This window comes from Crocuta crocuta, unplaced genomic scaffold (assembly GCF_008692635.1).
Source record: "Crocuta crocuta isolate KB4526 unplaced genomic scaffold, BGI_CrCroc_1.0 scaffold209, whole genome shotgun sequence".
NCBI lineage: Eukaryota > Metazoa > Chordata > Mammalia > Carnivora > Hyaenidae > Crocuta > Crocuta crocuta.
In genome coordinates this window covers 2,168,091-2,183,606 of record NW_027551566.1, presented here as the reverse complement: position 1 = coordinate 2,183,606, position 15,516 = coordinate 2,168,091, and the positions used below count along the sequence as shown (strand labels likewise).

General features: G+C 43.1%; 1 protein-coding gene across 1 annotated transcript in view; it reads right to left on the bottom strand.

Moving 5' to 3' along the window:
* RALGAPA2 (Ral GTPase activating protein catalytic subunit alpha 2) overlaps positions 1–15,516 on the bottom strand; it is a 340,826-nt gene that overhangs the window by 19,207 nt on the left and 306,103 nt on the right. Inside the window, exon 39 of the mRNA XM_077750219.1 lies at positions 3,353–3,474. Coding sequence (XP_077606345.1) covers positions 3,353–3,474 — 122 coding nt within the window. The remainder of the gene's footprint in view (positions 1–3,352; positions 3,475–15,516) is intronic.

Sequence of the window (15,516 nt, the reverse complement as noted above, 5' to 3'; positions counted from 1 at the left end):
GTATATACATGCATAAAACATATATATGTATGTAAACACACACACACTGTGTGTGTTAATTGCAGCCAATATTTTAACACTGGCTACCTTTCAGAAATTGCTGGTCAGTACGGAGGGAATCAAAAGGAACATAAGCTACACAGGTTAAAAAAAAAAGGCAGTTCAAATACTATGCACTGGGTATTATCAGTACAAGTAATGGATGGAATATGTATATGGTAGGTGGTGTTTTAAAATAGCATTTTCTGACTTGGAAAATAGTTTTTTTTTTAAACTTCCTTTTAAAAAGCGGGGCACCCACCTATTATCTAACAATTAAAGACCCTACATCCTCATCAGTGGTTGACAGTGAATCATGAAGAGAAACATTTACTTGGCCAGTGTGTCCCTCTCTGGCTGCCTCGCGTGACAAGCAACAGCACTGGGGCAGGGGGAGTCTGAAGAGAAGGCATTTTCCAACAGCAGCGTCTTTGGGCACCAGCCACTCCCACTGAGCATGCTTCTTACTTATGCATAGGACTCCAAGGCAGATACCACAGGCCTTCCCTCTAGAAACGGGAGCTGCTAGCTGCTACAAGCACAGTGTGGAAGGAATACAGGGTTCAGGTTACTCTCCCTCTGCATTAACAACAAAGCCCCTTGCAGGGAGGATACAAAGAAAACCTGGGAGCCCCTAATTCCTCAGATTGTGCATATGCATGTGAGCAGGAGCCCAAGGCCCCGCTTTGATGGCACTGCTGGCCTGAGGTGGTCTGATTGGGTCCTAAGTGCACGGTGGGGGCTTAAGCTTCTCAGGGTCAATTTTTCCAGTTGGCTTGCTGCTTGAAAGAGCAGAGTTCACCTCTGTTTCTTAGTTTAAGCTAGCTGGCTCGTCTGGGTTTGACTGTACTTGTCCCAAGAAAACAGTAAACACTGAATAAATGAAAAATGTTTACATCTGTGAAAGTGGTAACAGGCCGGGATAGGGATTCCTCAAAAGCAAAACTGGCATGTGAAGAGCAGAAGATGTGCTTCTGAAAACGTGCCTATTTAAGGTCTGGAAGTGCTCCGCCCTCACTGTACTGCCCCCAGATTTCAGTTCACGCCAAGTTCCTTTCCAGTTCCTTCCTCATCTTTGGTGTGGGCAGATATGCAAAGTGGTGACAAAGAACATGGTGCCCAGACTTAAAATTGCATTCATGGATTGGCGTGAGATGTGTACAAAAAATGTTATCACTCAACACGGAATGCCCTAAACCCTAAACATTATGAAATGTAGTACGGATGCCAACAATTTGAAAGGAGGAAGACCCAGCATTTGTCTTGACAACCATCTTTGGTTTCATGTTCCTTTTGTATGAGTTCCAGGGCCCACTCATGAGCTGTCAGAGACCCTTATCTGCTAAGTGACTTTGGCAAATGTGATGCTCTTGAAGAAGCCTGCTTGCTAGCAATTGCCTCCAAAGAGCAGGTCTAGAAAAATCCAAATCACTTCTGGAGACTAACTTAAGATATTACCTACACACTAGCTCATTTGGATGGATTTAAATAATTATGAAATTTTGGAAAAGATCAAACTAACTTATATAGAAACTAAAGTATGCATAGAAAACAAAGTTGATTAATAGTTGTTTCAGGAACATCTTAATCTAGAGCCTTAAGAATGTAAGAGTTAAGGAATGTCAATACCTAGTTATTATTCCATTTCTTCTAATTTTAAGAAACAAAAACCTTTCTCAGGAGTTAAAAAAAAGAACTCACAAAACCCTGCACAGGAAAACTAAGTCCCAGGACCCTCATGAGGATGAGAAACAGCTGAATGTGCTCTTTAAAAAATTAGCTTGCTACAGATCCTTCATGTTCTTTCACCTACACACTAGAAATGATTTTCCACCTCTAGGCAGAGTGGTGTGAAATCTTCATTTTCCTTGAAACTGATTTTTTTTTTTTTTTTTGGTTTTAGATAGAATGTTGGCAGACTGTATAAAAGAATTCAATTCACAGCTGTTCTACTTTTTTTTAATGTAAGAAACATTAATCAAAGCTTTAAGTTATAAGCTTTCTCATGTTGTTTAGTATTCCAGTTCAACAAAGATCAATAGAGGCCATCCCTGTGTTTCTTGACGCCTCACCAGGAAGCAGAGGCGTGATTATGTAAATCGCGCGGCTCCCGCACCTCGGCCAGCTTGCTTATCTCCCCGGCCTTCTGCCTGCTGCTCCTGGCTCCCTGTGCAAGTGCAAGCCTCCCCCTCTTATCTCCCAACAAAGCTCCGAGAGGCAAGGATTGAAGCCAGCGATGTTAAACAATGATGCATGGCTGATTTTATTTGTAAGTGATTTATTTCACTGAATTTAATTTTTTTTCACTTTCTGTGTAAGGTATTTGTTAACAAGTCAGAATCGGAGAAGTAAGGTGGTGTTCAGAGACAATTGACACAGGTTAGAAATCTATTAAGCAAGCTAACAGTTGTGTCTACACCAGTGGAAGGAGAAGGAAGCCCCTCATTGAGAATTTCAACATGCATTGACTAAATATCCCATTTACTCTCTGAAAGGCAATTAATCTGTAATTACATGCAGAAATTCACAAGTAATTCTATTCTTTGGGAAAAAAAAACACAGTAATCATATAATCAGTTTAAGCGGTGGTGGTACCCTTTTTTTTTGAATTGGAAATATAAAGAGAGTAAAACCTAAAAACAAGGACATTCACGGAAACTTCTGAAATATTCCATTGGCATAATAAATGAAAATGACTGAAAGCCAGTTTCTAAACAGGTTCCACGCCAGGTGCTGCGCTGGTCGGCAGCCTGTGCATGTGACACAGACCACTCCAGAGAGAAAGTGTGCATGCCGCTCTGCAGTAAGGACGGACCAGGGGACAAAGCGTGCACGCCGCTCTGCAGTAATGACGGACCAGGGGACACTGTCCTTCCTTCTCTCCTGCATTAATCCCTGACCCGAGTATCTTGGCAGCATAATCCCCATTTAGCATTAGTAGCAACGGCTTCAACTGTGAGGAACACTTTTTTGATAAGTAAGCACTGATTCGGGCATCGCTTTTAAACAACATATTCCCAGCTCAGCAAGAAACCTACACTCCTGAATGAACCGGAGCACATTACTGAGAAAAAGTTCATTAACCTTGCTAGATTCGGGGGTTAACAGGATAGCTGAAGAAAAGCACTGAGTGAACAGCTCGGATACAAAACAAATTAAAATGAATGTCATCATTCCTTTTGATATTCATTAGTTGATTCAGAGGGAGAATGCTCTTCTTAAATTTGCAAGCATTTATCTGTGAAAAACAGGTGTACATCTGCTGCTCGAGTGCGTCCTAAGCGCGGGAGGGCAGAATAATGCAGACACTCACCCGTTCCGCCGAGGGAGGGGCTGGGCGAGGGGGAAAAGACTTGGGCCGCGAAATCCTCAAACGTCATTACTTCTCGGTGGTTCTGAATTATTGCTTCGAGGTACAGAGCTCGCTCTTCGTAGCTGTGATCGTTGGTTAAGAAAACTAGTGCTATGTGGAATGACATGCATTACAATGACACGGTTCACTCTGGTTTGAATACGGTTATGCAACTTTTATGTGTGTTGGGGGGAAGAAAGTACCTCATGAGTCTGTTAACATCCTGCCAGGGAATTAAGTAGGAGTCATAATTAACGGAAAGATTCTGATGTTGAGACCTGTTTCTCTTAGACTTCAGTTACATCCAACACCAGTATTACTGAAAAATATAAACATCAACAGTTACAGAATCACAGCAAAAGATCATTAAGGTTGAACCAAATAAAAACAGAGGCATTGATTGTGATGGCATTTCTTTCTACAGATGGCTGTGGGACGATGCAGGACCTTCCCTTCCTAGGTGAGTGGATAGAATGCTCTTCTCAGTCTCCTATAAAATGAATTGACACTTGAAGCCAGTATTGGTGGTACACTTAAGAAAAAGAAAAAAAGACTGCACGGAAGAGGGAAGGCCAGGAAGGTATGCTCTGAGGAGGCACCAGTGCCTCAAGCCAGGATAGGCTACGATCATTAGAAAATAGGAACTAATAAGCGGGGGACTCTAGCAGAGAGTGCACAATGCAATTTAAAAAAGAAAAGACTATTGCCTTTTAATTAAAATTGCAGTCTGGAACACACGCATTCAAATGTGTAATCAAAAACCAGTCACCAATAAAACTTACAAGCGTAACACGCTGAAGCAACTTTCCAGCTGTCTTAATAGGACCCCTGCGTGTGGCAGCCTTTCACAGGGCAGAAAGCAAATCTTCCCCTTTTGTGTATGGCTTCTATTTCCTCGGAAGGTGAATCATACACTTCCAATAACAGGATAACATCAGAACAATTGGATAGCGGATGGAAGCACTGCACGTATGACTTTATGAATTAACACTTGGGGAAGTCGGCATGAGGTCTCATTTTCCCCTTCCTCGTTAACAATGCAAAAGTTAAAAGATGTGTTTTAGTCGTTTTGAAAATCATGTTAATTCTCCATGAACACAGTAACATGGATCACCATCAATCAGTTCATTATTTGCTGCTCTGGAATAGCAAAAGTAATTCTAGCATTTCTCGCCATGTTTTAAAACTATCTTTCCAAAACAGCCTCTTTAAAAGTTGGTGACAATCATGCTTTTCCGATTAGCTTTCAGTAAGCATGTGTTTTAAGATCGGAAAATATTTTTCTATTTCCTTTTGTCAAAGTATGCACATGGGTTTCACAATGCAGGCCCTTCCTCTTCGGGCCCCTTTAATTATATTCAGAGGAAGATTTTTACACCATGAGACCAGAGGCATCTTGGGGCTGTGCTGTCTAGTGCGGTAGCCATGAGCCGCATGTGGCTATCTAAATTTAAATTTTAATTAATTAAAATTAAAAAATAGGAATTCAGTTCCTCTGTCCCACTAGCTGTATTTCAAGCACCCAGCAGCCACATGCAGCTGGGGTCACTGTGCTGGATTGCATGCACGTGGAACATGTCCTTTGTCGTGGCAAGGGCTGCTGGGCAGCTCTGCTCCAGAACTGCTCTTTAGCCTTGCTCTATGTAACTTTAAAAAAGCAAAATGAGGTAGAATATTTCAAAAATGGCCCCTCTGATGGATTTACAGCGTTTTATGTAGACGGTCACGACAGCCCGGGCGCTGGGAGACTGAATCGGCTTCTCGAATGCAGGCTGAACTCCTGGTGACTCGCCCTGACGAAAAGGCTGCCAAACTTCCACAGTGAGAGGCGTCCTCTCAGGCCCAATTCTAGAGGGACCCACTAATGCCATTCACGTCTCATTATGAACACGCTTATTCTGCACAGCACTTGGCTGTCGCGCGGCTCGGCCTCCGTGCACGGCCCCAGCAAGCCGCTGGTCCAGGGAACAGCAGGACGTTAGGCCTGAGTGGCCGTCTGGCGAACAGGCACTCTGACACTAAGCTGGCACGTGCTGGCCCAGCAGGGGCCGAGCGAGGCGTGACAAATTACTCAAAGAGCTGAGCTAAACTTATGGCTGACAACCACCTGAGCCTTAGGACAGCCGTGGCCCGCTGTCAACGCGCAATTCATGGCTCCCCCTTTCAGACCACAGTCTGCTTGAGGGCCTGGGTTAGAGCAGGCACGGCCCTCTAAAGAGCTGTCATGCTCTGCCTAGAATGGTCCTGCTGTTTCCTGAAAGGCCCCACTGCGTCCAACACATCCACATACAGTGCTTGGGACAATGGTGAACAAAATAGAAGAGCGGATGCATTTTGCTAAATACGCTATGGAAGCCACATATCTGCAAGAGTGGCTGCAGTGTTAAGCAAGCTCACAGTCAACCCTACAAAGAGATGCCATGTATAATACCACAGAAATTGACCTCAGACAGCAGCCCGGCATCCTCACCCTGGATGACACCACCCAGTTTGTAAGCTTGTCCTTGTCAAGGCTGAGAAATCTGGGCTCCTAAAAGCAAGTCCAGCACTAGAGTTACTGGGGGTAATAATCAAGTTTTGAAATTCTCTGACTCAATGAATATTTATGGTCCGACTCCTAAAAGAAGGCACTGTAGGAGACAGCACAAAAAGGTGCTTCTAGAACTGGATACCAGAGGAGGAAGTGTTTACCTCACAGAAGATTCCCAGTCTCACATTCACGCCCTCGACTGTCACATGTAGCGCACACTCCCCCACCCCCAGTCTGGTCCTGTGCTGTCACTGGAGCGTTAACAGCGCTAAACTGGGTGTTGTCATTTAGACAAACATCCATTAGGGACTGCGGGGAGACCAGGAGATCACCAAATGCATTTTCACTCGCGGCCCACGCCAGGGCATGTAAACACCATGACAAAAAGAAAACAAACACCACCCCAATCCTGGCAGTGTTTAGAAACAGTGAAGGAGCTCAGGGTGCCAAAAATCATTTCTCTTAGTAGCTTTAAAGAATGTATGTAGCTCTGGGATTTAACTGAATTTATTAGAACTACTAACAAGGGCAATTAGAAGCAGTATCACCTGACATTTTCTTTTCTTTTTTTAAAATCTGCATATAAGTGGACCCGTGCAATTAATGTTTATTTATTTTTGAGAGAGAGTTATGAAGTGCTAGCAGGGGAGGGGCAGAGAAAGAGAGGGAGACACAGGATCTGAAGCAGGCTCCAGGCTCTCAGCTGTCAGCACAGAGCCCGATGCAGGGGTCAACCTCACAGACCGTAAGATCATGACCTGAGCCAAAGTCAGTCACTTAACTGACTGAGCCACCGGGCTGCCCCTGACATTTTCTTATCTAATATCTTTAGGGCTTTAATGCTGGTTCCTTTCTATTTACAAAAAAAAAAAAGCATTTATAACTTAGACATCAAAATGCTATTCTAAGGTTCCTCTCCTGCATAAGACATGTTAAGATATGAACCAAATGCTATAATAACACTATGTAGTGGATGGTCAGTGTCTCTGGCTGAAAGCAGGTGGCTTAAGAGACACCTGGTTACAGATCCAAACCTGTTTTAATATTAGCCACTGCCCTGTTGTTCTCTTAAAACGTCCACTAACAAGTGTGAAACTTCAATTCTGTTCTGAATTACTATCTTATTAAAAACCAAACACAGTAAAGTACTTTTTTAAAGAGAATTTTCCCTTTGATTACTCAATTCAGAGAACATTCAAACTACTACCTAGAAATCCATCTTGGTTCCTAGATACTTTGAGTTTCTTCAGTGACCCTCTGTGTCTACATTTTTCACATAAGAATTTTATCAATTACTGATATCCCTCTACTCAAATAAATATGTCTTTGCCACTTCTATTTTAACAAAAACTTCCAAGAGAACTTTCTGAGACCATCAAGACACATTCAGTTGGGTTGCAAAAGCCCGAGAATCCAAACCCAACTTCCCAACTTTATTCTGATTATTTGTTTTTATTTTTAGAAATGGCAGTAGCTGTCTGACAGGAAGGAGCTTGCCTTTTGGAGGAAGTGGGGCTTAGGTTTGAGCTCCAGGCTTCTCCCTGCTGCTGTGGGAGGACCCAGGGCAAGCTGCTCCAATCCCCCCAGACTCAGTTACCTTATGTGTAAAGCAAGGACACTGATATCTGTTTTTGGAGCTGTCCGGAGGACCAGATGCAATCATATATTGAAGCCTTGACCTGACCAGGTTCCAAAGCACAAGAGAAGTGTGTGAGATGTGGATTGCCTGACCCTTCCCCTGCTTAATGTGGGCTTAAGGGTTCATCTTCCAGAAAGAACACAGTGGATAAGCTAGGGGAACTTTTGTGCCTTTAGGACAAGCAAGCCTCCTTTATGCTAGACCATCATGAGCTGGGGTGAGTGTCATGGCCTCCACATTACTGATCAGGAAGACGAAGTGCGAAGGGTTCAAATGATTTTCCAGAGTCACAGTTACTCGGTGGTGCAGTTGAGACCAGAACCTAAGTCTTCTAACCTTTATTGCTTTCAGCTATATCTTGATTTCTAGAGTACATAGGATTAAGTTTGGGATTTCGTGCAAGGTTGGGAGCTAAACTACCAGTGAGGATAAATCAATTGACTTAAATCTGTCTGGGTGTGAAAATCAACTTGAGGCCATAGGTTTTAGCTGCATAGACACCCACAGACCATGCTGAATTTATAATTCAGAAAAGTAACAATTACTTGTGTTTCATTTCTTTTTACTTAATCATACTTTGTGTTTGTTGACTGCTGTTTAGGATTTTCGACTTTTTCTCTTGGAATAACTCTTGGTTTATTTATTTATTTTCTTACAAAATTTTTAAAAATTTCATTTATTTTTATGAGAGAGACAGAGCACGAGTTGGGGAGTGGCAGAGAGAGAGGGAGACACAGAATCTGAAGCAGGCTCCAGGCTCTGAGCTGTCAGCGCAGAGCCCAACATGGGGCTCAAACTCATGAACTGTGAGATCATGATCTGTGCCAAAGTCAGACAAGGAGCCCCTATTATTTTTTCTTTCAAGGAAAAAAGAGAACAGTTTGAAAGAGTTTGTATTATGGGCATATCTTCTTTTCAACCCTCAAAACTCTTCTTGTTTGGACCTTCTCTAAATTTCCCAGGAGCGGCCATTAGGCCCAGCCTGACAAAACAGCATTGGAGGAGCCTCCTGATGTCTGTGTCCGTGTCCTGCAGAGGTTTCATACTTATCCCTGGTTTTCTTCTTAACTCATGCAGCCCCTTAGTGCTGACACAAACCCACCTGGAGCTGGCCGCTCTTATGACTCTGCAGACCCTATTTCCCACAGCAGTGGTCTATGAGGGGAGGGAAACCAAGTTCCAGTACTGCCTGGGAGGCTCTGGCCAACCCCATGCACCTCAGAAGAAGTCAGAGAGGTCATGACACTTGCAAATTTTGTCACCATTGCTTGTTCCATCCTTTTAGGGTGTGACAGCGGAGGAAAGAGAACTCCTGGTTATAGTTACCATGTAGGACCATCTCATCTTAAATATCCTTATAATCATTTCCTGCTGTAAGTGACCACAATCTGGTCAAGGGGGCTTAAAACAATAGAAATTTGTTCTCTCACAGTTCTGGGAGGCTCAAAGTTCAAAATTAAGGTGTCAGCAAGGCCTGACTTCCTGCAGAGGCTCTGGGTGAGTGTATCACTCTTATGCCTTCCTCCTTGGCTACACTGCCTCCTCCTCTTCTCTGTGTGTCTCTGATAAAGACACTTGTCATTGGATTTAGGGCCCACCTAGATAATCCAGGATGATCTTCTCATCTCAAGATCCTTCACTTATAGTTGCAAAGACCCTTATTGGAATAAGTTAACATTCACAGGTTCTAGGATTAGGCATATCTTTCTGGTGCCCACCACTAGCCCATTATACTCCTGAGGAGTATACCATATTATACCGTATGGGTCAGGTTCATTCTTACATCACTCACACTACCTAGCTTATCTGTGCTTTACACAATATGCCCACTGCTCTGGGCTATGATACTGCTAGATATATTTAAAGCAAAGGCAGCTTCTAAAGAGAGTTTTCAATTTGAATTAAAATTCTGCTTAGATAAAGAAGTAAGTGCTACAAAACTTCCAGAAGAAAGTATGGGGAAAATTATTTTTGACCTTGGGATTTGGAATGATTTATTAAATAAGAAACAAAAACATGAACCATAAGGGGGAAGCCTGGTACATCTGGGCATGTTCAAATTGAGAACTAGTCTTTACCACAATACCATAATGGGGGTAAAGTGACAAGGCACAAAGTGGGAGAAGTCATCTGCAGCACACGACTGACAAAAGGTATATGTCCAGAACATGTAAAGAACTCCTACAAATCAATAAAAGAACCAAATAATCTATTAGAAAAAAATGGGCAAAATACACAAGCCTTTCCAGAACATAAACTATGAATGGATGCTAAGGTACTTAATATCACTAATAATCAGGGATTACTACAGCCACAATGAGATACCATTTTATATATACCAGGCTGGCAAAAAAAAAAAAAAATCTAATAATGTCAAATGTCAGAGAGGATGGGCAGAGGAATTCTCAGAGCCTACTGGTAGGAGATAATTGGCCTAACTTCTCAGGAAGGCAATTTGACATTATCCAGGAAAGGGCAGATATGCAGACTTGTGGGCGAGCAATCCCACATGTAACAGTGTTTATAATATTCTATAGATAGTAGCAAAGTCAAAAAAGAGAGAGAAACCATTTTTAACTTCTACTGATAGATGTAGTCACACAATAAAATACTATACAGCAGTGGAAATAAACCACAGGTATGTATGTGTATTAGTATGGACGAAACTTAAAAAAACAATGTTAATGAAAAAGCAATTCACTGAAGAACATGTACAGTGAAATTCTATCTACAGACATTTATTTTTTTAAGTTTATTTACTTATTTTGAGAGAGAGAGAGAGACAGAGAGAGAGAAGACATAAGTGGGGGAGGGGAAGAGAGAAGGAGAGACAATCCCAAGCAGGCTCTGTGCCACCAGCACGGAGCCCAGTACAGGGCTCACACTCACAAACTGTGAGATCATGACCCGAGCTGAGATCAAGAGTCAGATGCTTAACCAACTGAGCCACCCAGGTGACTACATAAATTTAAGAAATAGGCAAAGTAAAACATATTGCTTTAGGAATACAACATACACAGTGAAACTATCACTCAGATTATATCTGAAGCGGGGGAAAAGGCAGCACAGGGAAAGGTCGCAAATATATTGGTCAGTACACATGGGGGCCAGTGTAGGGGTGTGTTTTATTATTCTTTAAAATATTTCATAAAATAAATATGCAATCTGGTGAGAATGGAATATAATACTAATCAAAGGGATCTTTTCTCACCTATTGAAAGGACAGAATGAGTTTCTTTAAACCAATGGCAGAGGGGCATCTGGGTGGCTTAGTTGCTTAAGCATCTGACTTCAGCTCAGGTCATGATCTCACAGGTTGTGAATTCCAGCCCTGCATCAGACTCTGTGCTGACAGCTCAGAGCCTGGAGCTGTTTCGGTTTCTGTGTGTCCCTCTTTCTCTCTCTGCCCCTCCCCAGCTCACGTTCTGTCTGTCTCTCTCTCAACAATAAACATTAAAAATAAAACTAAAGGCAGATATAAAAAAATACACTTAGAGATAATAATGATAGACAGGTCCATCTGACTCATATACAGAAAAAGCAGAAAAGAGGCAGTGCTATTTTTAAGGCCTTAATTCCAGAAACAGACCAAAATATGAGAGCTCAAAGTTTCCATAAAGGTGTGGAAAACTTTGGATACAAATGCCATTCATGTGATGGGGGGATTTTGCTTCAAGAAAAAATATGTTTCCCTACAGATACTTATGCTAGAATTACCACACACTAAGAATGACAAAATGGGCTGAACGAGAGAATGATTAACATACTACGTATATACACAGGCCTGTGTGCATGATTTCTGTACAGCATCCTACTCTGTTCAGTACACTTGATTTCAAGGGACTCTGCCATTTTCAGAAAGCAAGTCCACTTTCACTCAAGCACTCAACTGTGCAAGAAATATGTGCTGAGTACACACCAGTGCTTGGTGATGGGCGCACAACTAGGAAACAGGACAGAGGCTGCCCCTACCCTCAGGAGGCCTGCATTCCAGCAGGGACAGGTGCTCGGACTAAGAGGAGCTGTCACGGACTAAGAGGAGCTGTCACTGCATCAGTGCCAAGTAGAAGAGCAGGGACAAAAAGGGCAGGGAAGTCTCTGAATGGGTGGCCAGAAAGGGACTAATCAAGAGGGGGTGGGAGTGAGCAGCAGTGAGAGCATTTCAGGTGCAGAGAGGCATGAGATGGAAGGAGCCCTGGGGAGTTTCAGGAGGTGAAGGAGATTGGTACCCACCCTAGAGTGGTAAGAGGGTGCAGGAGGTACATTTGAAAGACTGGCTGGGTCTGGGTGGCAGGAGGTCTGAATGGTTTGAAGCAAGGGAGCAGAGTGGCCTCACATAGGTTTATAGATCACCCTGAGAAGATCTGTCACCACTAAGAAGAGTCCAGCATGCCCTCAAGTTTTGAAGAAGTCAGTGCTGACTTGCATCTATATGATTAGTCCCTGGGCTTGTACAATACTTGTTCTTTGCCTATTTCCAGGACATATATATTTTGAGCAAGTGGAAAATGTAAGATGGCTACTGCAGATTTGAAATGACCATAACCTCTGAGAATGGTCTTGAAGAGAAGGGGTCCAACTGGGTGATGTGCCTGACTTGGAGGGAAGAGGAAATGGTGCGCAGGCAGAGGTGGAAACAGTCATCCAGGATGAAGCAGAGAACAAAGTGTCATGGATAAGATGGTGGGCACATTCCTCACACATGGACAGATACCATGCTCACAGAAATCAGTTTAAAGGAGATTATTTAAGACAGCTGTGGATCAAGGTGTGCCTGGGTGGCTTAGTCAACTGGGCAGCCAACTTCGGCTCAGGTCATGATCTCACGGCTCAAAGGCTTGTGAGTTCAAGCCCTGCATTGGGCTCTGTGCTGACAGCTCAGAGCCTGGAGCCTACTTTGGATTCTGTGTCTCCCTCTCTCCCTGCCCCTCTCCTGCTCATGCTCTGTCTTTCTCTCAAAAAGAAACAAACATTAAAAAAAAAAAAAAAGACATCTGTGGGTCAAGGAATGTGACCCTGAACCAAATGTTTTAAATATATCTAGAGATATACTTTAAACCTAGTAAAAAGATGCATCAACAGTTGCAGAGAGTCCGATCTCAGAGAAGGGTCAGCTAAGAATAATTTACAAAATGAGGAAATTAATGAGATGATTTCTTCTGTCAGTCCCACCACCAGCAACTTTAGGAAGAGAGGATGCAGAGGATGGTGATAACACATTTTCATTTCTTGGGCAATGTTCTGAACAGCAATCAAAGGATAAAGCTTTAAAATGCTCACTGGTCTCAGGACAAAAGTAGGAAAATGTATCAACAACGTAAAGAGGCTGGAAAAAAAAGTGAAGAAACAACCCATAGAATGAGGGAAAATATTTGCAAATCCCTTATCTAATAAAGGCCTCATACCTAGAATATATAAACTCTCGTAATTCAATAATAAATGACCACTCAATTTAAAAAGTGGGCAAATTATTTGAATAGATGTTTCTCCAAAGAAGGCAAATACACGGCAAACAAACATATAAAAAGATGCTCAACATCATTAGACATTAGGGAAATGGAAATAACAACCACACTGAGGTACTGCTTTAACCCTACTAAGACGGTTAACATCAAAGCAACAAGGATGAACAACAGAAAGTGCTGGCAAGGATGTGGAGAAATTGGAATTCTTGTACTCTGTTGATGGGAATGTGGAACAGCATGACTGTGGCAGAAAGCGGCTTGGCTGCTAGTCCCACAAGAGTCAAACAAGTGATCCAGCAAATCTACACTGAGGGATATACCCACGAGAACTATAAATGTATGTTCACACAAAAGCCTGTCCATAAGTGTTCACAGCAGCATTCTCTGTAACAGGCAAAAGGTGAAAACAACCCAAATGTCCACAAACTGAAGAATGGATAAACCAAATGCAGTCCCTCCATCCAGTGGAATATTATTCAGCCATAAAAGGGAATGAAACATTGAACCACTGACAACATGGACGGCTCTTGAAAATACTGCTAAGTGGGAGAAGGCCTCATATTGTGTGACTCCATTTATATAAATGTCCAGAGTAAGACAGTCCATGGAGTCAGAAAAGAAATTAGAGCTTGCCAGGGGCTGTGGGGAGAGTGGATACAGAGTTTCTTTTGGGGGTGATAGAAACATTCTGGAATTGGATGATGTTAACAGTTGCACAATCTGGCAAATATACTAATAACCACTGTAGTACACAATTTAAAAGAGTGAGTTTTATGGTATGTGAATTATATCTCAATGAAAAACTGTCCCCCCAAATGCCTATTGGTATGCGTGGTACACACTATGTACTGTAGGGAGGGTCTTCTAATGAAAACGTCTTCACTGAGCACACTCTGGAACAGGTGGAGAGGTGACCTGGCAGAGAACAAAGCTCTCTGGACACACCATTGCTGGATCATTTTTTCATGGAAGATGCCCGCAGAAGAGCAGACCACGTGCCAGGGACTGTTTTAGGAGCTGGAGGGAGCGTGGTGAGAAAGCTTATGGCATTCACAACTTACCTGGGAGGACAGACACCCACCTGCAAGGTGGTAAGTACCCTGTGGATTGAATGGACCCAGAGAGTATGTGAGTCCCTGTGGATGGAGACTGGTCTAGGTCAGATTGCCAAGGGCCTGTCACGGCAGGAGGAGGAACAACAGTCTCTAGCATCTGGGAATCACTGGAGGTTTTTAAACAGATGAACAGCAAGATATGACCAGTACTTGAGAGATAATGGCAGGGGAAAGCAAGTGTTTGAAGGGCTTAGAAGGGAGAGGCTCTGAAGAAAGAGGAACTAGTCAGGGAGAGAGACCTGACATGGGCTTCAAGAAAGCAGGGGTGGAGGGAAGGGAGAGGAGGCTTCAGGCTGTAGGGCTGCTCACACTTGGTGAGACAGGGAGAAGGCAGGGCAAAACTTGTGGGTTCGAGGCTCAGATGGCAGGGGAACAGTCACGGCTGAGGGGTCTGAAGCGACGTCAGGGGAGAAATACTATAGGCAGATGACAGCTGCAGCCTGGGCTGCAGATATGGAGTGAGGAGTCATGGGTTTGGAGACAGTCTTGGAGGAGAAAAAGAGTGCATGCACCACCAGGAATTTTTCCTGCCTGCTTCCGGGGCAGGGGCAGAAGTACATTCACAGGAAAGAAAGATGGAGGAGGGACCTGGGAGGGACGAAGAAGGTTCTGAGCCATGTCACAGAACCCTGGGAGGGGCCCTTCTGGAAGGAGGAAACTCTGCTCCAACGCACTCCTATATCCTTCACATCTTCCCCGGTATCTGCCACCCAGAGGAATACTCCATAGGTGGGCTGGGTTGGCATTTAATAATCCTCAATAAATGGATGAAATTCCATAGTCATCAAGATGGGAACAGATGCCAGTTATAGCCTAAAGCCATACATCATTTTTTACAGAGATTCTTTATGTCTTTCAATATAATGCAAATTTAAATTCTAGGACTGTTTAAGACCCCAAATAAATGAATCATTCAAAGTAAATGTCACAGCCTGGTAACGGATAAAGAGGATGACTTTACTGAACAATGTAACCAAATAAAATGGATATTCAAGAAAAGGAAATTAAACACAAGGAAGTATGAGATATTAGATTAGGTTTCAAACACTAATGATACACTCCTGGAAAGGAAAGCAGTTCACTTCTGCTAAGAAAGAAGAAAATAGCCATATGACCAGGTTTAAGAATAATTCTGAGGAAACGATAAGAGTAAGTGGAAATGTGATAAATAGGTTTGCTTCAAGCTATTAAGATTATAGACGTTTGGAGATCTGCTCCCATATTCCCTCGTCCTTCCAGTGGAGGGAACAAATGGGTCTCCCTCTTAGGATCTCGGATGGTCCAAGGGTGCACTGGATTTGATCTCCATTCAGATCTGTTCTTCCCAGGGGGCTGATTTGTGGAGGAGCACACTCCTAATGACCGCGTTTCCTACC